The sequence below is a fragment of the Fistularia commersonii genome, chromosome 20 (assembly GCF_037954325.1).
Source record: "Fistularia commersonii isolate RoL2024-O1a breed Wild chromosome 20, RoL_Fcom_v1.0, whole genome shotgun sequence".
In the NCBI taxonomy this organism is placed as follows: Eukaryota; Metazoa; Chordata; class Actinopteri; order Syngnathiformes; family Fistulariidae; genus Fistularia; species Fistularia commersonii.
Window position 1 is genome coordinate 11,124,537 of NC_141303.1, and position 21,191 is coordinate 11,145,727.

Genomic DNA, 21,191 nt, shown 5'->3' on the forward strand with positions numbered 1-21,191 from the left:
GTGAGTGTGATATCAACTTCATATTCTCCATCTCAAAATATTGTAACAAAATATCTCTCGTATCAGTCCAAACTATGAACATGCAAAACACTGCAGCTTCACAGAACATTATACCAAGCAGGTTGAGCAAACCTTCACAGAGCATAGACATTGTTTTCATTCCTATTCAACTCCATTACATCGCATGCACTGGTAATAAAAAAATATATTGTTGGATATTGTTTGAAAACAGGGTTCTGACATTAGTTTATCTAACTACAGAGCTTATTGTAACTAAAACACAATTTTTGCTTCCCTGGGAATTTCTGGATGCATTGCATTAATTAAAACTGGCGCAGGTCATAATCTGGTATTTGACAGGAGCCTTTCCGTGTGGAGATTGCGTGTTTGTTTTATGTTGTTCTTGTTCTTGCGCCAGTACACTCGGTTCTCAAGCTTCCTCCCACAGACCTCCAAATAGCAGTGATTGGATCACCGAGTTGTCAATCAGTAAATGAGAACGAATGGTTTCGTGGCTCCGTCTTGTCCTATAATTGACAGGTTGATCCCGAGTAAACCCCGCCTCCCGCCCAAAGGTTGCTGCGATTGGTCGCAGCCCCTCCTTCCAACCCCGCAGCATTGTTTGCGGAAAAGATAACGAATTGGGTGGCTTGAGGTTATTTGTGCTCTGTGTTTACCGTTGTCCAATGTGTTCGGAGGACACAGGCAGATCACGAAGAACATGCCAGAAATATTTCCAAATCTCATTATTAAAAGGTGAATAGTCTCAAGGGGAAGGCAAACTGACTGCCTTAACAAATGGGCACACGGCGGGCAAGATGACGAAAATGTACAATCCTTGCCACCGTCCATGCAATAAAAACAACAGTGGGAGATATCATCAGAAATTGAATGTATTTGATTTTCGCCTCGCTTCTGTCTTATTTCCACCCAAACCGGTAGGAGAGTGCAGATGCGTTGTGTTGCTTGAGTAGTTAGGCCAGAGAGAAATGAAGTACAGGTGTGTTTGAGCTAAACTAATAATAATAGTTAAATAACAAAAATCAGACATTTTATTTAGGGCTAGGCGGGCGTGTTTCGGTCCATGTCAGTCCAGCGTTGTGGCTCCATTTTGTAACTACAACCATTTCGATGACATATAACGACTCTTAAGTCCAGCTACGAATTTACGTGTACTAACACTGCTAGTGCACGACCGCAACACATGTCACTGTAACTGTACTTAATTTTTTGGGCTCGATTAGGGCGTCTGGCTTAATCTACTTCTCGGAGCTTCAAGCACGAGTGCCAAAAATCCCGTGATTTTCCCGATACTGTGTCGCCCCCCTCCGACGTAGATCATTATCTTTACGTTTCACCTTGCTTTTTACAACTGCCGTTTTTGCCATAGTGCCTGATGTCCTATTTCCAGTGAGTGACCAGGATGCGTTGGAAGCAACATGAAAAACATTCTCGATGTTTCCCAAATTTGAATGATTCTAAAGTTAATAAACAATATCCGAAATAGCAGATACTGATGCCGCTGTCTACCTTCGGCATATCAGGATGGAATCCGGTCACAATAACGTTTGGTGCCCATTTTCAGGATAACCCCGTCCACCGGTCACTTAACGAGATCCAAATCAAGCGCGCTTGTGTTGTGGGACCTTCGGCGCATGCGTCGACGTTCGTGAGAGGGCCCTTGTGACTACTAGCTACCGTGCTGACCCAACATTTGAAGCGCTCCGCGTTGAAAAAAAATCATACTGAATAGTTTTCAGAAGGCTGTTTTGACCAATTGTGGGATACGTGGTTTGGGTATGTATCTGATATCTAATTCACACGAATTCGGTACTCAGTACGCTCAAGTGAGTTTCACTTGATATGCCTCGCTAAAGTTAGCTTAGCCAAATTTAGCTGGCAAGCTGGCAAGTTACGGCATCGTGCTTCCTTTTAGCTTTAGCTTACTAATTGTCAAAGCGCTAAGTGGTATTAAGCTATGTAACCCGCTGCGCCGCACCGCAATCTAGCCTGTTATAACGGCCACCCCAGGACAAAGGAGTAGGAAAGTATTAATTTCAAAGACCTATTTGCAGTTCCGTGATCGTTATCAAATAGGATACAAGAAATAGAGTTGATGTTCAGGTAAGAAAAACTCACAAATGCTGTCATAAAGTTTGTCCATCTAACGGTAAAACATAGTAGCCGTTTGTCTTTGGTGTTTGCTTTTGGTATCGAATTTAACGTCATGCATATCGATTGGATGTCACTGGCCTTCGTTTAGGTTGGTACAATTGACACCCAGGATGTCCTTCCCCCCTCATTTGAACCGGCCGCTGTTGCCTCCTCCTGGGATTCCTCCTCAGTATGCTGGCTTCCCCTCAGGTAAACACTGGTGCACATTACTTTTGGATGATATAGCCAATGTGCACCAACTTCCAACTTAGACGCTGTCTCTCCTTCAGGTGCTCCAATGATCCCAGTTCATATGAGCATCATGACCCCCACACCTGCAGTCATGGTGTCTTCTTTGCCCGTGGTCAGTAAACCTCCTGTCCCTAAGAAGGACATTGCCGCTATGCGAGCCAAAGACAGCGATGAGAACTGCGGGCCTACCACCACAGTGTTTGTTGGAAACATATCAGAGAAAGCTTCGGACATGTTGATTAGACAGCTGCTAGCGGTGAGTGGTTAACATACACTTGTCACACTCCATCCTGAGTATCTACTGTATCAACATTCCATATTTTTTGGAATTTCACATTTCTCCTAATTCACAGATTAGATTCTAAATATTTACATGCCATCACAATTACCACGTTCTCATTTTGTTCTCATAGTTCTGATACATCACATAATTATTCAGGGGCTCACATGTTCAGTGTGGCATTTTATTAAAGACTGCTGTTGTTTCAGAAATGTGGAATAGTGCTGAGTTGGAAGAGAGTCCAAGGAGCCTCTGGCAAACTTCAAGGTAAATCAAACTATATAATGCACTGTGATCAACACAAAGTCAGGATACTTACTTACTGTTGGCATTGAGCCAGAAAGTATAGCATGTGATAGAATAAGGGAAGTTGCAAGTCATACTGATTGCTGAAAAGTTTACTTGATCTTTTGTATGAAATAGGGCCAAACATTTTTAGTAAGCAGATACAGGGGATGCATTTTGTCTTTATATAACCATATTTCAGCCTGAAAAGTTTTGTACTGATTTTATCTTCTCCAATTTTGTTAGCCTTCGGGTTTTGTGAGTACAAAGAGCCAGAATCCACATTACGAGCACTGCGGCTTCTTCATGACCTGCAAATTGGAGACAAAAATCTTCTTGTGAAGGTGGATGCCAAGACAAAAGCACAGCTGGATGAGTGGAAGGCAAAGAAGAAGGATACAAATGGGGTAAAAATTGACTTTTTGGGAATCAATAAGTTCAATCAGCATGCTCAGTATTGACATGTTTCTCGACTTTGAGGCCTATGGCTTACTATCCAGTCCTGATTTGGGCATCAATTAGACTTGAATTTGTTGCACTGGAAAAACTAGATTTCGTTAACCTTTCTCAGATTCAGGAAAACTGCTGTCCCACAGTAAAAGTGAAGACATTGTCAGTGGTTCAACCAAGCATCCTCTTACCAGCAGGAGCATGCCTTTTTCTCTCTCTCTCATATTATCAGAGTAATCCTTTTGGAGTGGGGGCCTTCTGCAAGTGTTTGTGAATGAAGCTTTTTACATCTATTTGTTTTAATCAGAAAAATAGAAATACAGTGGAAAACTCTTTGTTATGCCAGGCTTACACCTTATGATTTTCCAGTCGCAGACTTAAAACAGGCAGTTGTAAGGAAATCTTAAGAGTCATAGGGCAGTGTCAACGGAGTGGCACCGCACTCCCGTCATCTCAGTCGTAAAGTGTGAGCTTCTATTCTTAAGTCTTAGCGCAGCCGTAGCTCAGTCTTTTCCTAGTCATACGGCTAATGACGATATCAAACATGTTTGATATTATCGCACATATTATTGCAAGACTAAATCATCAATAGATGAGTTCAAATAAAACTGGAAAAAGGAAACCTGGTCGACAAACAATCGTCACAGCGGTAATGTTGGCAGACGCAGTATATGTTTGCATTATGGATGAACGGGAATGATGGAGGACATCCCAATCAATATGGAATGTCCAGAAAGAGGAGTGAATAGTGGAGCTATGTGCAGAACAGCCCAGCTTGTACAAAGTCAATTCTCCTACAATAGGAAAAGCGATGATGATGATAATACATTTTATTTGAGGTACCTTATTGATGTTGGGAGTTACTTCACCTCATTTAAATTATTTCTTTATTTGTTTTATCTTTGTTTTATGTATTTATAGACGTTCATCTGCTCTGGGTTGCAATGCTACCCCTTGTGCCCAGCAATTGCTCATTGGGGTCAAATACATTTTTCTCTGATTGTGATTATTGGACCAAAATAGCAGTGGCTCTGCAAATACCCGTTGAAAACATTGCTTGGTGGTAAAAATTGCTGAAAGAATCTAGTCGTAGTTTTCAATGAGTCTTTTCAAAGTCATTAGATGTGAGACCTACGGTCTACGGTCTCGGCGTAATAACCCCAAGACGACGCCAATGCTTCTCAATGATTTTCTGTTACTCTCTGCTGCAACCACAAACAGTTTCATTTTTCCATAAAATTGTTGTATGTACACCTCTGCACAACGTTGCATTAACATTTAAGAAAAAAGAAATAGGTCAACTTGCAACAAAGAATAACTGAATTTATTAACTTCTATTGATGTTCATAAACATAACAGTGGTTGCTGGTTAACTGAAGTGGGTTTCCCAAAGCGGGATGATTGTTGGTAATATCAGCAAAAATATATACACCAAAGAGCTAATAACTACATCATAAGCATGATCCTTGGGGTCACACGCGCTCCCCCGCATCGTGCCAAAATTTCTGAAGCAATGGACTATGCTAAGGTGTAAGACTCTGAAAGCTAGTCTCAAGAAGGGGGCTGGCATGAGTTGATAGTTTTACACAAGTCTTCTCAAAATTTTTAGTCTTAAGGTATAAGTCCAGCATTTAGCTGAATGTGCCTCACAGCACGAATTACCCTGGTTAGAGTCTCACGGGGGCCAATAGCTTGCATGTTTTCCCCTTGTCTTTGTGGGTTTCCTCTGGGATCTCTGGTGTCCTCCCACAGTCCAAAAACATACTAAACAAATATATCGTGAATGAGAATGGGGAATGGTTGTTTGTCTGTATGTCTGCCTCCCTCCCAGTGACAGCTGGGATAGGCTCCAGCGGTCCTGCGACCCTAACTGAAATGGTTGATAATGTTAGCTTATGGCCGCGATGATTACAAAGTTTAATTCAATATTTTTGGTCTTTGTGTGCAGAAAGCGAAGGTCGAAGATGGAGATGATCAAGAAGAGGTTTTAGACGAAGAGACAAAGAAAAAGGATCTAATAGTCAAAGGTGCTATTGATGGGTTAATGCGGGAATATGCTGAAGAGCTTAATGCACCCTCACAAGATGAAGATTCACAGCGCAGAAAGAGAAAAAAGGAGAAGAAAGAAGAGGTAACTGAACCTGGCTCAATGCTCATTCAATGAGTTTCATGTGATACTGACTGTATTTTGTAATCCATAGGATGACATTAACACCATTGACATGGAAGAAGACAAAAGAGACCTGATTTCCAGAGAGATTAGTAAATTTCGTGATACTCACAAGGTAAAGTTATTTCTTTGATCCTGTAGTTGCATTACAGGTTATGGACAGCAGCTGCTCACATAGTTCATGCCTATACCTTGCACATTTTACAATACCTGACACATTTTTAACAAGATTTTCTTGATCTCAATATAATTATATGCGTATCACGCAAATTGGTCACATTCCAAAAAATCCAATACGTCCCATATTTTTGGAAATGTTATATGTTCAATATTGAGACACTGCAAATAGACAGACAGCTCGTACGTTTGTCACCTTCTACAGATTTGACACCAGTGATCACTGTAGTGAATCTGTCTAGGTTTGACCATTATAGATCCATTCTTCATTCATCACACACAAAAAAAAAAATGCATGGAGACAATGTAAAGTTACTTAAAAAAGCTAATCTATTCATTAAACCCCACCATTATGATAGTGATCATATGGTGACAAAAGCAAGATGAATCTCAGAGCTTTGGAAAAAGTTGCGAGGATAGGATGTAAGTATCAGCCTTTATTTACTTTATACATATATTGGGTGCCCCCCTCTTGAGGACTTGCATAGGGGCAACTGCGATGTACTTTGGTATTTGTTGTCCAGGGTTTGAATGCTCTTCACCCAGTAAGCCAGTTTGACAGTCCAAGCATCCTTCTTAACAGGATTCTAAATTTGAGACTTTTCTTCCCTTGACAACTGGAATGTCAGTGAACTTGTGTGAGTCCTCTGTTAATGATGGTCTGTTTTAATGTGTTAATGTTGAATCAAAGGGACTTTAGTTTATAACCAGTTCAGTCATTTTGGCTTCAGGCTTTATTGTGCAGGTAGGGGGGTGCCCTCTTCACAGCAGCACACCGATCTGAAGATTGTTAAGGTAAGTGCTTTGCATGTGGTTTTGTGAGGTTTCTCTATATGTCTTACTCTGTCAACAACTGACTGCCTTTATTTCCCTAACAAGATATTCAGTCCATGCAGACTTTAAAGCAAAAACTATTCAACTTTTATTGTCATGTACATAAAAATCAGGCAAATACTTAAAAATCATGTACTTAAAAATCAAAATAATTGCAAATATAATGATCAAGATATAATTGAAAGGGATTTTTCATTGTCACATAGGAACAAAAGACATTTTTTTAGATTATGTTTATTTTTCTTCAATTTTTTTAAAGTTATTATTCTCAAATTTTCAGTTATGCCAGTTTTGTGTAAATGTGTTTGTAAAAAAAACAAAACCAAAAACAAATAATGATCACGAAAAATTAAAAATGGACAAGGTAATATTTCAATAGATAACAAATTAATGTAAAAATAATTTTTGGGTCAGAATACTTAAGTCAGTTTCAATAGCATGCCCAGGCACATAATGCAGAGAGGTAAGTGAAATAGACCGAACTGAACCAAAAGTCTAAAGTCGCGAAACTTAAATGAAACAGAAATGTTTGACTCAACAAACTAATTCTCAAAAATGTTGAAAATCTTTGAATTGACCCTCCAGTTTCTTAATTATAAAATAAGTTTCCTTCCATAGTTACTGCATTAGACCCAAGGCTTTGTGGTCACAGCCTGTTCAAATTGGGGGATGGGCTGATTGTATTTATCTGCATTTGATTGTTCTGAGGCCGTCAACTGCTTTTTGGAAGACCATAAAGGATACAAAATGTGAAAGAGCTCGTTATTTTGGTTGTCCCAGTCATTGTTTTCATTTGTAAATCTAGTTTTAAGTTTAATGTTGCTAAATTACAATCCAAAGCCTTGTGTGTAGTGTTCATAAAGGCAGAATTGTGATGTGAGTGTCTGAGTAATGAGTCCTGGGGAACTGTGGAGGGCTTCTGCTAGGGTAAGACCGCTTCTCCAATTTCATTTATCTGTGCAGAAATGTACCTGATGTTCATGATGTTTCTTGTTTTATCACTTTACCAAATACCATTTTGCTCACTGAAGTAAAGGTTGTTGATGACAGTTATGATGCTGATAATGATGATGCTCAAGAAAAGACAGAATCCCATAACGTTTTTCCCTTGTATACCGTGTGACCTGCTTTCCTCCCAGGCCTAACTTAAAAGGCTTGTAGGGGCAGCGAAGGGCTGAGTCCATAGTTCAACACCTGTAAGTCACAAACAACTAGTTCGACAAACTACTGACGCCTGTTCGGTTTGTTTTCCTTGTACTGAGAGAGGAATCTTAAGGAGAGAAAACCATTGTCTTCTGCAGAACCATTTTTCTTGTAATGAATGCCTCCAGATGAACATGTTCCACAGAACGTTTTGACCATTGAAGTGGTTTCCAGTAACATCTTTGCTTTACTGTAGTGTATGATGGAAGGTTGAAGCCAAAATACTACGTTGTTCTGTTTTAGAGCAGTGATGCAGCTGTCTCTGTGCAAGGGAGAGCTTTTATTTATTTATTTATTCCTTTTTTTTTTTTTTTTTTTTTTTTTTAACAGTTCCAGGTCTTAATTTTTTCAAGTTGAAGATTATTAATACCTAAATAAAAAGAAGATTAAAACCCCTTTGCCAGAATTCTGGAAACCACTTGACCTGTGCACAGTATCTAATTGAATGCAGTCTCACTTTGCCCAATGACCACAGGTGGCTTTGGCTGAACTTGTGCCTGTGCTCCTCTGCAGAAACTTGAAGAGGAGAAGGACAAGCGGGAGAAGGAGCGTTTGGAGTTTGAGCGGGAAAGGAGGGAACGAGAAAAAGAACGAGAACGTGAAAGAGAGCGGCGAGATCGCGAAAGGGAGAAGGAGCGGGAGCGGGAGAAAGAAAGGGAACGAGAGCGGGAGAGGGACAGAGACAAAGATCGTGATCGCAGGACCAGAGAAAGAGAGCGAGATCGAGAGTGGGAGAGGGACAGGAGCCGCGACAAGAGTGCTGATCGCAGCAGATCCAGGTCTGGACTTTGCGACAGTCTTCTGAGAATGCATTTAAAATAATTATTCAGCAAAAGACAACTCAGTCAGACATAGTTTAGTTCACCATGGCAAAGTGGGTCAGTACTTACACTTGGTGATCATATAGTCATATTGTCTATTGTGTTACAGAAAACTTTGTCATGACTGTGTCCAGGCCTTTATTGGCCTAGGATTTAAATGTTTTTTCTTTTGGTTGTGTGCCATATATTTGATATTATTCCATATCACGGTACCATTAATCATTTCCTTTGTCATTTTCTCTTCAGGGAAATTAGCAGAGATCGAGACAGAGAAAAGAAACGAGACCAAGAAGATGAAGAGGAGGCGTATGAACGAAGGAAGCTTGAGAGGAAACTCCGGGACAAAGAAGCAGCCTATCAAGAGGTAGGAGTGGTGTGTCTCTGTGTCTTTCAATAAGACTTAATGTTTTCAGATCACTTGATCCTTGATTTTAAATATGTAAATGTGGTGAATAATAGAGATTTTAGGCTAAGGTATGTAAATAGAGAAACATTTGTTTTAGGATGCTGACATTGAAACATGAACAAATGTCACATTTAAATTAACCCTTTCACCCATTGACCCATTGGGTCAATGGGTGAAATGGGTCAAATTGACCCTTAACATAATAAGAGGGTTAACTCTGCCCAGAATTATGCTCATAGTGGATGTTACTGATGTCGCTGTAATTTTTGTTTTGAAAGCGACGCCTTCATGTTGGGTCATAAGGTGACATGGATAATGCATGGATAATGTGAGGTTTTTTTTGGAAGGAGTCGACAACAGTTTCCGTGTGAAAACCCAAAAGTTTCCATGAACTAAAAAAAAACAAAAAACTTGACATACCTGATTATCAAGTTTTAATTTTAGGGAGAACTATTCTTTCAACTCAGCAATTATGCGCCCTGTTCTCACTATTTTTTTTTCCCCCTGCAAGGTGGAAAAAAAGCATTCTAATTCTGATATCTCTCAATGTTGTACTCGCTATTGACGCAACCCATTTTGTTATTGCAGCGCCTAAAAAACTGGGAACTCAGGGAGAGAAAAAAGGCCCGGGATTATGCCAAAGACACAGAGAGAGAAGATGAGCGCCGACGAGAAATGGTGAGGGGGAATAGTTATTTGTTGCGGATGTTTTTCGAGGAATTACTTTATCTCCATTACTTAGTTTACTTTTGAATAAATCAACATTTTTGCGATGACTGTTAATTCTGTTTGAGCTATACATTTCAGGTTGGCTTTTTATTGTCTCTAAGAGTGTATCCTCATTTTTCACATGTTCTACTCAATGATTTATGATTTACTCAATCATACAATATTTCAACATAATTCAGCTGCTGGGAAGATGAATCTCATAACCTTTCATGTCAATAGGTTTCACAAACAAGACAAAAATATTTGTGAATGGAAGCAGCCTTTTTTTTGTTTTTGTTCAAAACAAAAATCAAGCATTCCAATTATGTCTGCAGGCAAAAGAAGGAAAAAGGCTTAAAGAGTTTCTTGAAGACTATGACGATGACAGAGATGATCCCAAGTATTATAGGTAAGCATCAGAAATATTTACGGTATGCACACATTAAAATTGAATTGTCTTTATGTGCTGTGAATCTTCTTGTGAATTTAGTAAATTATAACTCAGTTGATCAGCGTGACACATTGTAATCACATTGCAAGCTGTGTAATATCCAAATAAAGAGTTCACAGCCAAATGTTGTGCGACCTAGATTTACCCTTCAGTATAAGATGAAATCCTGCCATTAAGGTATTTGAGGGGTGTTATTGCTGGTGTAACCCCTAGGGGCAGTGCGCTGCAGAAACGTCTCAGAGACCGAGAGAAGGAGATCGAGGCAGATGAGCGTGACAGGAAGAGAGAGAAAGAGGAGCTGGAGGAGATCAGGCAGAGGCTGCTAGACGAGGGGCATCCAGACCCTGACGCTGAGTTAAGAAGGGTATGGTCTTCTTTAAGAATATGTGATGCGTGTTTGTGCCGGTATCTGTGTGCAATGTGTTAGCATGCTGGGTTCTGTCTTTTCTGAAGGTCACTGAATTGTCTGATTGGTTGTGGTGCCCACGTTTCATTGCCTCTTCCACTGTCTCCCCTGTATATGTCTCCCCTGTAAATGTGTTGCATATCTGTTTTTTTATTGGTCCAGATGGAAGAGGAAGAGGAGGAGCGTCTGAGACGGCCTCCCATTGTCCAAGAGCCAGAGCCTGAGGAGGAACGGGAGCATCAGAGGGGTGCACGAGAACATCGGGACCGCAGATCAGACCAGGGCAGAGTAGAGTCTCGGTCACACCCCACTCATTTACATGACGAAGTGGAGGAGGGTGAAAATGATGATTATGAGAATGATGAAGATAACCCAGAGGTAAAACCATGCCTCAAGCCCACAATGCGGCCAATTACAGCAGCGACATCAGTGTCGTCGGCCAGTGGCAATGTGTCCCCAAACACACCCAGGAATGAATCGCCATGCGGCATCATCATCCCCCACGAGAATTCACCCCCCGATGCTCTCCCGCAGGACGAGCACCGGCCCAAGTTTGGCCTCAGCCTCAAACTGGGTGAGTCAAACCATGAGGGATTTCGATATTCATGAGATGGCTTATGTAATGTCACTTCTTGTCCAGTAGCTACTCCGCAAGATCTTCACATCCCCCTTTCTTTAAGTCCTGTGTTTCATATGCTCTGGTTGTAGGAGTTTGAATTCCAGCAAACACTCAGTGAAACTTCTCCACACATAGATTTTATTCTTATGACATACCATATAAAACAGGCTATGTTCTGAAAAACTTTGTTACATCTGCATCATGTTTAAACATGATTGTAAAGGAAGGTGTGATCAGTACAAATGTCATCATTATTAATTCTGCGCTGCCAAGTCAACAAACAGCTCAACTGTGTTCAGAAATTACCAAGGGCCTGCATAGACCAGGATAAGCTCCTTCCTCTTTCTAATTTCAGTTTTGCTATTTGAGGCCTGAAGCAGTTACAGACAAGCTACAATGAGAAAAAATGGTCTCAGCTTTGCAAACAATGATAATTCACATGAGCAAAAGAGACAAAGTCCTTGAAGACAAGTCTGAGAGAATTGATCATAATCTAGTGCATAGTATGAGCTTTGGGTGTTTCAGTCCATTTTTATTCCAACGAGTTGCTGTGACAAGGGAATCCAAGTAGAGCATTCTTCAATATATTGTCTCCAGGTGCCACAGGAAGCCCCAGTCAGCCCAACGTAGGGAAAAGGAAGAAGCTGCCTGTGGACAGCGTCTTTGACAAATTTGACGACGAAGAGGCAGACGAACAGCCCCGCAAGAGGAAGCTTGTGCCTTTGGATTATGATGATGACAAGAGCCTAGGGGTAGACGGTGCCGGGCTCGCCAGCATCAAGGGAGCCAATGCCGAGGAGAAACGCAAACACATCAAGAGTCTGATTGAGAAGATTCCTACAGCAAAGCCTGATCTGTTCTCCTACCCGCTGGACTGGTCTATGGTCGACACGGTGAGGAGAGGGTGAAACAATTAAACAACAGTCTCCTTTTTTTTAAATGTTAGTCAGTCACATTCAAGTTAAACCAAGCTTCTCTCCTATGTGTTATAGACATTAATGGAACGTCGCGTACGGCCCTGGATAAATAAAAAGATCATCGAGTACATTGGAGAGGAAGAGGCAACGTTAGTGGACTTTGTCTGCTCAAAGGTACAGTCATCGTGCTTCTAGTAATTTCCTGCATTCATGTTCGAATAGGTAAAATCTGACTTGATTGTCGATACCTGTGTCTGTGGTCCCAGGTAATGGCTCACAGCACACCACAGGGGATCTTGGATGATGTTGCCATGGTGAGTCATTGAAAAAGTTTAGTTGTCCTAAAGTTTTAATGTTTCTCTTCCCCAGAGATTTTTCTTTGAAATCAACATTGAGCAGCCCTGGTTGAGTGGTAAAGCTTTCTACCCCTTATTTTCCTTTACCATCTATTTTGTAAGGGGTACTTGAGCTATTAGTTGGAAAATATATTTACACTTTTCATGCTATTCACTGCCTGAATGGTGTTACATTTTAGATGAACATCAAGATTCCAGAAATACTGTTAGATTTGACCGCATTTGTTTTGTCTTCTTTCCTAAAGCAAGTTTCTAAACCGTGGCTGTTTTTTAAGCTCTAAGGTTCTTGGCTGAGATTTTTGTTGACAGTGTTTGAACATTTGAATTTTCTGTTTTGAGAATGTAAAATAAGGTTTAGTTGACAGTAAACTAAAATAAATAAAATTCAACTGTTATGAGCCTCAGTATGTTAGAAGTTCTACTCAATATTTTCCTAGAAAATCACTTTTCTTTCATTGAAAAGCTGTCTTGTGTACCACTTACTCAGGTTCTTGATGAAGAAGCTGAAGTCTTCATTGTGAAGATGTGGAGGCTGCTCATTTATGAGACTGAGGCTAAGAAGATCGGGCTGGTGAAATAAGAAAAACCTGGGACCACTAAAATGAAGATCAACTCGCCATGTTGTAAAATAGCAAAGGCTGATTAGATCACCCCAAACGAAGCAACTTGTCCTTAGCAGTAATTTAACTGTTCTATGTTTTGCACCAGTTTTTCAGGTCATCTTGTTTCTCCACTCAGGCGTCACATCACGTCTCCACTGTTGCAGGTGCTGACTGTGTCTGTGTGCTTTTGTGACCATTGTCATGATTTTACTCAAATATATGTGGGTATCATTTGACGCACAGGACCACTGTTTGCAAGGTGGGGTTCACCTTGTCCTCTTTTACTTGTATATATGCAAACACTTTTTGTGAGAAGAGTCTGCAGGGTTATTTTTTATCAAGTTTGACAGTTTTTATGAGCATTTCTTTTAAGTGTGAAGTCTAGCTTGTCAAACCGGGGTTGGTTCACCAGATTTTCACACAAACATTAATGTCTGGATTTGTTTTAATTCAAGGGTTTGTACACTTCCAGTTTTCTCACACAATGTCTTAAGTGATGACATCCCCCTACAGCTACTACATAAAAGCACAGATCATAACCACTAATGGTAAATGAGCAAAGACCAGATAATATTGTGAAGACTCCCATTTTGTTTTTGTACTGGTGAACATTTGAATAAATTTTTTTTAAAATAACTGCTCCGTGTGCAGGCATTTGATTTCTGCAACTCAAGTGAGTTCAAATAATCAGTTACCGTATTTTCCGGACTACAAGTCGCGTTTTTTTTCATAGTTTGGTGGGGGGTGCGACTTATACTCTGGAGCGACTTATGTGTGAAATTATTAACACATTATTACCGGTACCGGTATATCATTTCACATGTTATTTTCACACTGAACCGCAAGAGGGGGCTATAGGCCTGTGATAATAATTTCAACATTGGCGAAGAACTTAACAAAAATGGCACCGAAAAGGAAATCGTATTCTGCTGATTACAAGCTGCAAGTAGTAAAATATGCAGCCGAAAAAAGTAATCGAGCTGCAGAGAGAAAGTTTGGAGTTAGCGAGAAGCTTGTAAGAGACTGGCGAAAAGCGGAGGTAACTAACTGAAATGAAGCTAGGTGGCCACAGCCAGAGAAACGACTTCCCACAGCTTCACGGCAACTGGGAGAATGCGCCGTGCAACTTTCGTGGAAGTTATTGAATGGATCGAAAAAGCATGGGCTTCGGTGACAACCGAAACCATTCTAGCAGGATTCAGAAAGGCTGGAATAGTTGGAACTGGAAGTGACGATGAGTCTGACGTAAGTGACGTAGAAGAGGAAGCGCCGCATCTTCTACCTCCGGAGTTAGCGGAGTTGATGAGAAGTGACACCGAGGATGAGGATTTCATGGGATTTTAGTTACCGGGTATTTGGAGTGACACGGATGGTTTTGGTAAACTTCTTATCATGTTATTTATGCTATAGTTATCGGAATAACTGTTAGTATGTTATGTTAACATACCACTCACTTTCTCAGTTGTGTCATGTAACGCAAGCATATCGTTCAGCCTGTTGTTGCCTCTATTTTTATTTTAAATTTTTCGTCATTAAAATTTTAAATGACATGTCTATTTTTGTTGTTGTATTTTATTAAATAAATCCCCCCCAAAAATGCGACTTATACTCCAGTGCGACTTATGTATGTTTTTTTCGTTCTTCATTATGCATTTTTGGCTGGTGCGACGTATAATCCGGAGCGATGTATAGTCCGAAAAATACGGTATTTAATTTCACTTGGTTTGAGATGTGGAATCTGATGTGTTTGGACATTGGAAAAGTGAAAAAGCAACCCATAAAGATCAAAACTTCCAGAACTTTATTTATACCATGTGAGCGAAAATGGGCAGGTTTTGCCAGTAGAAAATTCTTGTAGCTGGAAAAGTAACTGCACTTGGCCACCAGTGAGCTGTTAAAACAGACAAGCCACTCATTCACAGACAGTGAGCAACAGAGTTGAAGCAACATTGGTACTTAAGGCCACTACTTAAAAGTAGCCATGATTTTAGTATTTTCATCTAATTGGGTGTCCCTAAACAAAAGCTATATGAATGTCATTAACAATTTTAACTTGCCATGTTTCACCTATTTTTTGAGATAAGCAGGGCCTTTTAAAAGAGACTATAACCACTGATTAATGTTTGTGAATTTGATGACTGCTGGACCAAGTGACCATCCACATTTTCGCCAACATCCTTCTTAAAGGGCCGTGCCTAGTCTTCTGTTTTGGCCTCCATTTCTTCTGCGTCGTCATCTCCATCCACCTCAGCATTCTCCCGCTCTAACCTTTCCAACTGCCGGGCCAGCTCAGTCTCATCTGTGTCAGTCACCACTTTGGGCTGAAGGGAGATGGATTACAGTTAAATTAGTTGAGCAGATACAGGCAAGACAAGGTGCAAATAGCTGAGAAAAAGTTGAAATTAATGCAAAAAATACATACTATGAGGGTGAGGTTCTGATCCTTCACTTGAAACTGGAAACTGAGCTGACATGTATTTTTCTAGTTTTAAATATATATTGCTTGCTAGACAGACAAACCTCCGTATTTTGAAACTTGCCAATCTGGAATGTCCTCTCACCCATAGGCCTAATTTTAAATGGGTTACCATAACACGGATAAAAATTGGCTGTATTTAGGGTGCCACTCACTTCCATTTGGATGTTAAAGACACCCCTCTTCTCCTCTATCTTCTCCTTGATGGCAGCCATGGCCTGGTTGAGGACAGATAAGCCCTCAGTACGCTCCAGCGTGGTCGTCGTCATCACGTAGCGTGGAGGAGCAATCAGGTTGATCTGCCAAGAAGCAGTTATAATGTATTCTATTTAGAAAAGTTATTGCATGATGTGGTTTGGAAAAGTGTGACATGAAATTCATCCCTAGATAGATGACAAATCAGTATCTTTAACCGGAAAAGGCTAGGGGACATACGAAGTTGTGGTAAATGAAGAGGAATAAAGTTGATAAGCCATAAAGTGAAGTTATGGGGAAGACTAATGGAAGCTGTAAGTGTGACAGAGGGGTTAAAGGTGGAATTGGGACTACATCAAGGATCAGCTCTGAGCCCCTTCTTGTTAGCTATGGTGAAGGACAGGCTGATAAGATGAGGTTAAACCGGAATCTCCATGGGCTCCGGTGGTTTCAGATGACATTGTGATCTGCAGTGAGAGCAAGGAAATGGTATGCCTCAGAAAGGAGGGGAGTGAAGGTTAGCTGCAGGAAGACGAGTATGTGTGGGAATGAAAGGGACCTGTGTGGAACGGTGGGAGTGGAGATAGAGGAGATGGAGGATTTGAAGCACAGTAAACACTACTGCAGACCCACCACTCCCTCAATACAGATTACGTCTTAATCAAAGTCATCCTGTGTCACCACCGAGTCTTAATACGCTGCTCAATCTCCATACTGATCCCTGCTGTAAATAATATACACTCTACATATACCAACCAGGTTCTCTTTGGGAGTGACCAGGATGGATAGGATCAGGAATGAGTCTATCAGAGGGACGGCACATGTTCGATGTTTTGGAGAGAAGGTCAGAGAAGCCAGACTGAGATGGTTTGGTCATGTACAGAGAAGAGATAGTGAATATATTGGTAGACAGATGCTGGAACTGGAACTGCCAGGCAAGAGGTCTCGAGGAAGACCAAAGAGAAGATTTATGGACGTAGTGAGAGAGGATATGAAGGTAGTTGGTGTGAGAGAGGAAGATACAGAGAATAGGGTTAGATGGAGAAAGTTGACTCGCTGTGGCGACCCCTGACGGGAAAAGCCGAAAGAAGAAGAAGAATATACCAACATGTTCATCCGCATTCTATCAATCTGTTTGCACAACCTCCAAGACCATTTTACTAATTACTTAACAATATTGCACTTTGAGCTTCCATATGTATTCAGTATTTTGTATATCTTGTTGTCCAGTTGTTGTTTACCCACACTCTGATACAAGGTATAACCATAATCTGGAGCCAAAGTCCTTGGATGGTCGAATACAAGTGGGCAATGATGCTAAATCTGAGATAGTTGCTAAGGTTGGAACTGTAAGGTAGGAGGCCGGGAGGAAAACCTGACGAGATTTATGGACAGAGTGAAAGCGGACAGGAAGTTAGTTGGTGTGAGAGAAGAGGATGCGGAGGAGAGGGTAAGTTGGAGGCAGACGATTTTCAGTGATAACTACTGACGCGATTAGCTGAAGGGAATCTGATATTGCAATCGCTTTTAGCCATTCATTTTCATCTCCAAGTATGTCCTCTGTATTATCTTTTTCAGCATGTTACTTCAATCAGAGTATAATTGACCTCCCTTTGCTGCTTGGTCATGTGGTGTGTAAACCAAGATTATTTTAAAGGTGATAAGTCAAGATGGCAACTTACATAGTAAGGACACGGACATTACATGACTTTGACCGTGTATAAATTAAAAAACAGAAAATGTCAGCGTTACCTTGATGGGCATGGCCTCTGTGGAGCAGCTGAGCCCGGCTCTCAGAGCTTCCTTCACCGCATCAATCCCCTCATAGCCATAGCACGCAACTTCAATGTCTGCCAAAGGGAGGGAAATGACAGTTTGTAATCAAACCGACAAACTGTCAGGATGCAGGTTAATGTTTAAACTTGGACAAATTCTTACCCGCCCTGATCTTAACGGCCTGTGGAGTAAGTCGCCTATTGATGTTATCGATCAGTACCTCCCTCTCCCCCTCTGTTAAGTCCAGACCATCCAGAATCGAGGGATCCCTGCAGCAGCAAAATCATTGCCATTTGAGTTCATCACCACTAATGAAAGATTTGTCCAAACATATTCTCTGCAACATGAAAGATTTTTGCACCAGATGTCATCTGAAACACATAGCTAGACATAAAACTTACGATACGGCCTGTTTAAAGACATCATAGGCACCGTATCCAGGCCTCTTGTACTTCTCATCGAACACCCAGGCAGTGCGCTGGTACAGGCTCTCTAGCTGCTCGTCTTTACTGTATTCCAGCACTTCTGCCACATGTCGCAGGATGCTGTACACCTACACACACACACACAGGCTGGGTGAGGGTACTGATGGTAACGCCACGGTTCAAATGCAGGAAGCAGAGAAAGACAAATCAAGTGTCAGAAGAATCCAATGTATAAAATCATAAAGAGCATTTAGTGAATATTTTCTGGCTATACATAGTTTTTAATATCCTATTCAGAGGCCCCATGTCATGAACAGCCTTTAATGGATTTGACACAATTCAAATAGACGAGACTTCATAATGATAGTCCTTAAATTTCCCACAAGACAAATTATCTTCTATTGGGCCTGAGGGACAGTGTAATACATTGCTTCTCTCCTCATCTCAGCTAGAAATTTTTCTGTATTATGTAGCACAAGAGAGTGTTGTTTTTCCCCTAATATCATGGTTTTTAAACAGCTGGAATACTCAAGTACTTTTGTACAGGTCCAAATTTGAAAATATATATGTTCTGGTATAAAAATGTCTTGTGAAAACAAAGTACAATTTTGATCCCATTACAATAGTATGAAATCTCAGCTTGCATATGTTGGTGTAAAGCGGAGTGTGATACGGACTGAGAAGGTTCAATGTGTGTTTTTATGTCAAAAACTTACAGTTTTAGATTTGGTGAACTTATCTTCACACTTGATGGCCTCTTCAGGAGAAACTCTTCTTTTTGATAAATCAATGTAACCTGGAGAAAAAGCAGAAAAATGTGGCAAAAAATACTGTGGCATCTATGGAGGAGCTTTGTTTTTTCTATATTTTAAAAACTACCTTCTTAAAGCAGAGAAAGAAGAGACAGAAATAAAAATGCAGACTACAGGACCAACACTGCATGTCTAGAGAATGATAGGATTGATTAAATGTTTGAATTATCTTAAAGAAAACATTCCTCCTTTGACAGTCCATTGAACAAATATGCCAACAACTGCTAACTAAAAAACATTACTTTTCTTAAACACAGAATGTGATGCCCCCCAGCTAGTTAGCTTAGGACAATGAATGGCATGATTGACTAGCTCCTCTCAGGTTAACTGAAGCATTGTTTTTTTCAAGTGAGTCCTCTGACTCACTCCACAAAGGTCCTTTCTGCAAAATACTTCCAGCTACATAATTACCTATCTGGTAGTTTAACATTATTGTTTTTCTCAACGTGGTGAATGCACAAGTCCTACCGTGCATCCATTCATTACATTTCCATTAGTTAAAATACTGAATGGCAGGTGCGTGGACCCAAGACACACCGAGATGAAAATCCGTTCTTAGAGCAAACAGATACACACTCCAATACTTGGTGTTTTATTTTAATAAGTTAGAAGATTTGCAAAGACTCCTGTATAACGTCATGCTGGCTACGTTCACAGACCCACTGGTTTACAAGTTGTTGCACCTACCCTTCTCTTTGTCTACTCGAATGACAACCACACACTCGTTGCGGCCAATGCGGATGAGCTTGTTGATGGAGCGGATACGTCGACGGGACAGCTCACTCAGAAGGATCATGCCTTCGATGTTGTTGTATTCCAACAGGCTGACATAGGCGCCCATCTCAGCGATGGACCTCACATTCACCATCACAACATCTTCCACCTCTGGGAAGCGGTGCTGATAAAATCGACAGCTAAGCCCCGGCATCCCTGTAAAGATAGAAAGAAAAATGTGGGTACATGAGGTTTTTCCTTAAGATTACATATTGAACAATCATGTGAAGGAGCTCTGAAGCTATTGTGTAAGACACCCAAATCAGGAAGTAATTCCTAAATCTGCAAGGACTTGAGGACTAAAATATTCATCAGGAGGCGTGCATCACAGTCAGGCAAAGAAATGTATGACACACGGGGCCAAATATAGGGCCAAGAAGAAAAAAAAATTGCTTTCTTTCGGAAAAACATACATCTCTCTTTTTTAATTTCTAAGTGTCCCCAATTGACATTATGGCATTTGATCAACTATTCAATTTCGAATGGTTGTACTCTATAGAAAAGTAGATGACTATATGTACTCTATAGCAGCGTATACAAATGTGGTCCAACTGAACAGTAGAGGAAAACATTGAACGTTTATATTGCAGGTTTCCACATTCTTTGGTGGTCAAATCTTCCACGCTAAAACTGGAAATGAGGGGTAGAAGATTACTTTAAATCCAAAGAGGTCAGGAACCACTGATGCAGAGTCAAATGCTGGACAATGGCATGCATGGTGAAAGTTACCCACGGTCACTATATTCCTCTGGGCCCAATTTTCAAAAGAGTCCCTGTACACTGAGCTAAAAGTTTAATCATAACTACAGAGACAACAACCCTACTTTGCCCCTTCATTCAAAAATGTTGAATTGTCCAATTTCTGTTATTGTAAATGCTCATTCTTATAGTTCAGCAATTTATGAACAGCTTCCTTTAGATTGCGACTGCTAGCAAAAATCCTAGTTCCACTTTTCACATATTCATGTTTAGTGTATTTGTTTTTACTATTTTACTTGGATTTGTGTGTAACTGGCCATCTTAGCCTGGATTCAATGTGTAAAACGAAAGAGAAAACATGATAACAATCGCTCGTTGTTTCATGTCGCATTTTAGTTAGTGATGGATGATGCAATGTTCGACAAACGAGACCCCCTCGGTGTTAAACCTGGATCAGAAAATTGACGTGGACAAAAAAAAAACAGAAAGTGACATTTGAGTGGAAGACAAGCAGTCGCATTAGATAAAATATACGACAATTCGGGTTGGAGAAAAGATGTTTTCCTTAATTTTGTTGAATTTGTGCAATATCATGGCAATGAAGCTGCTCTTTTTTTCTATCCTAGAGACAAGGGGTCCATTTAATACAGTTAGCATACAAGCTAGTAACCCGGTTTCCAGCTCACATGCGGCACATGCACGGGAACCCAGCCGCTAGCCTTCCAGCTAGCTGGCGCCTTCTCCTTGGCAAAAATATATTTAATCAAGCAAACCTCACCTGTGTCATAAGGCTGTACAACAATACACCAGAAAGATTTATGTTGGAGGCGCTTAAATGTCGGGTGGTGATTTCTTAGGTTCTTTTGTTACAAAATTAAGAACTCGGAGTTGTTAGCTCGCTTTCATGGGTGTGCTAATTTTTCGACCCGGAAAAAAAATCGGC

General features: G+C 40.6%; 2 protein-coding genes across 4 annotated transcripts; one reads left to right on the top strand and one right to left on the bottom strand.

Annotated features, from left to right (window-relative positions):
- The first annotated feature begins 1,665 nt into the window (after positions 1 to 1,665).
- rbm25b (RNA binding motif protein 25b) lies at positions 1,666 to 13,727 on the top strand. 3 transcript variants are annotated; one of them, XM_086166658.1, is made up of 18 exons: positions 1,697 to 1,797; positions 2,076 to 2,124; positions 2,264 to 2,364; positions 2,445 to 2,662; positions 2,896 to 2,953; positions 3,218 to 3,378; positions 5,370 to 5,552; positions 5,623 to 5,706; positions 8,319 to 8,584; positions 8,873 to 8,990; positions 9,621 to 9,710; positions 10,076 to 10,149; positions 10,405 to 10,555; positions 10,760 to 11,171; positions 11,814 to 12,109; positions 12,209 to 12,307; positions 12,400 to 12,447; positions 12,977 to 13,727. In XM_086166658.1, exons 2-18 carry the CDS (start codon positions 2,117 to 2,119, stop codon positions 13,067 to 13,069), a joined length of 2,460 nt encoding a protein of 819 aa, XP_086022784.1. In that variant the 5' UTR covers positions 1,697 to 1,797; positions 2,076 to 2,116; the 3' UTR covers positions 13,070 to 13,727. The 3 variants fall into 3 exon arrangements, with proteins under 3 accessions (XP_086022785.1, XP_086022784.1, XP_086022782.1); XM_086166659.1 differs by lacking the exon at positions 2,076 to 2,124 and having other exon boundaries at positions 1,666 to 1,797; XM_086166656.1 differs by lacking the exon at positions 1,697 to 1,797 and having other exon boundaries at positions 1,846 to 2,124.
- A 1,145-nt stretch (positions 13,728 to 14,872) lies between these two features.
- Positions 14,873 to 21,186, bottom strand: eif2s1b (eukaryotic translation initiation factor 2, subunit 1 alpha b). Its single transcript, XM_086166660.1, has 8 exons — positions 21,027 to 21,186; positions 19,463 to 19,705; positions 18,680 to 18,759; positions 17,940 to 18,091; positions 17,701 to 17,807; positions 17,515 to 17,612; positions 15,723 to 15,866; positions 14,873 to 15,412 (listed from the first exon to the last, which is right to left on the bottom strand). The coding sequence occupies exons 2-8, from the start codon at positions 19,701 to 19,703 to the stop codon at positions 15,287 to 15,289; spliced, it is 948 nt and encodes a 315-aa protein (XP_086022786.1). The 5' UTR covers positions 19,704 to 19,705; positions 21,027 to 21,186; the 3' UTR covers positions 14,873 to 15,286.
- Positions 21,187 to 21,191: the final 5 nt, after the last annotated feature.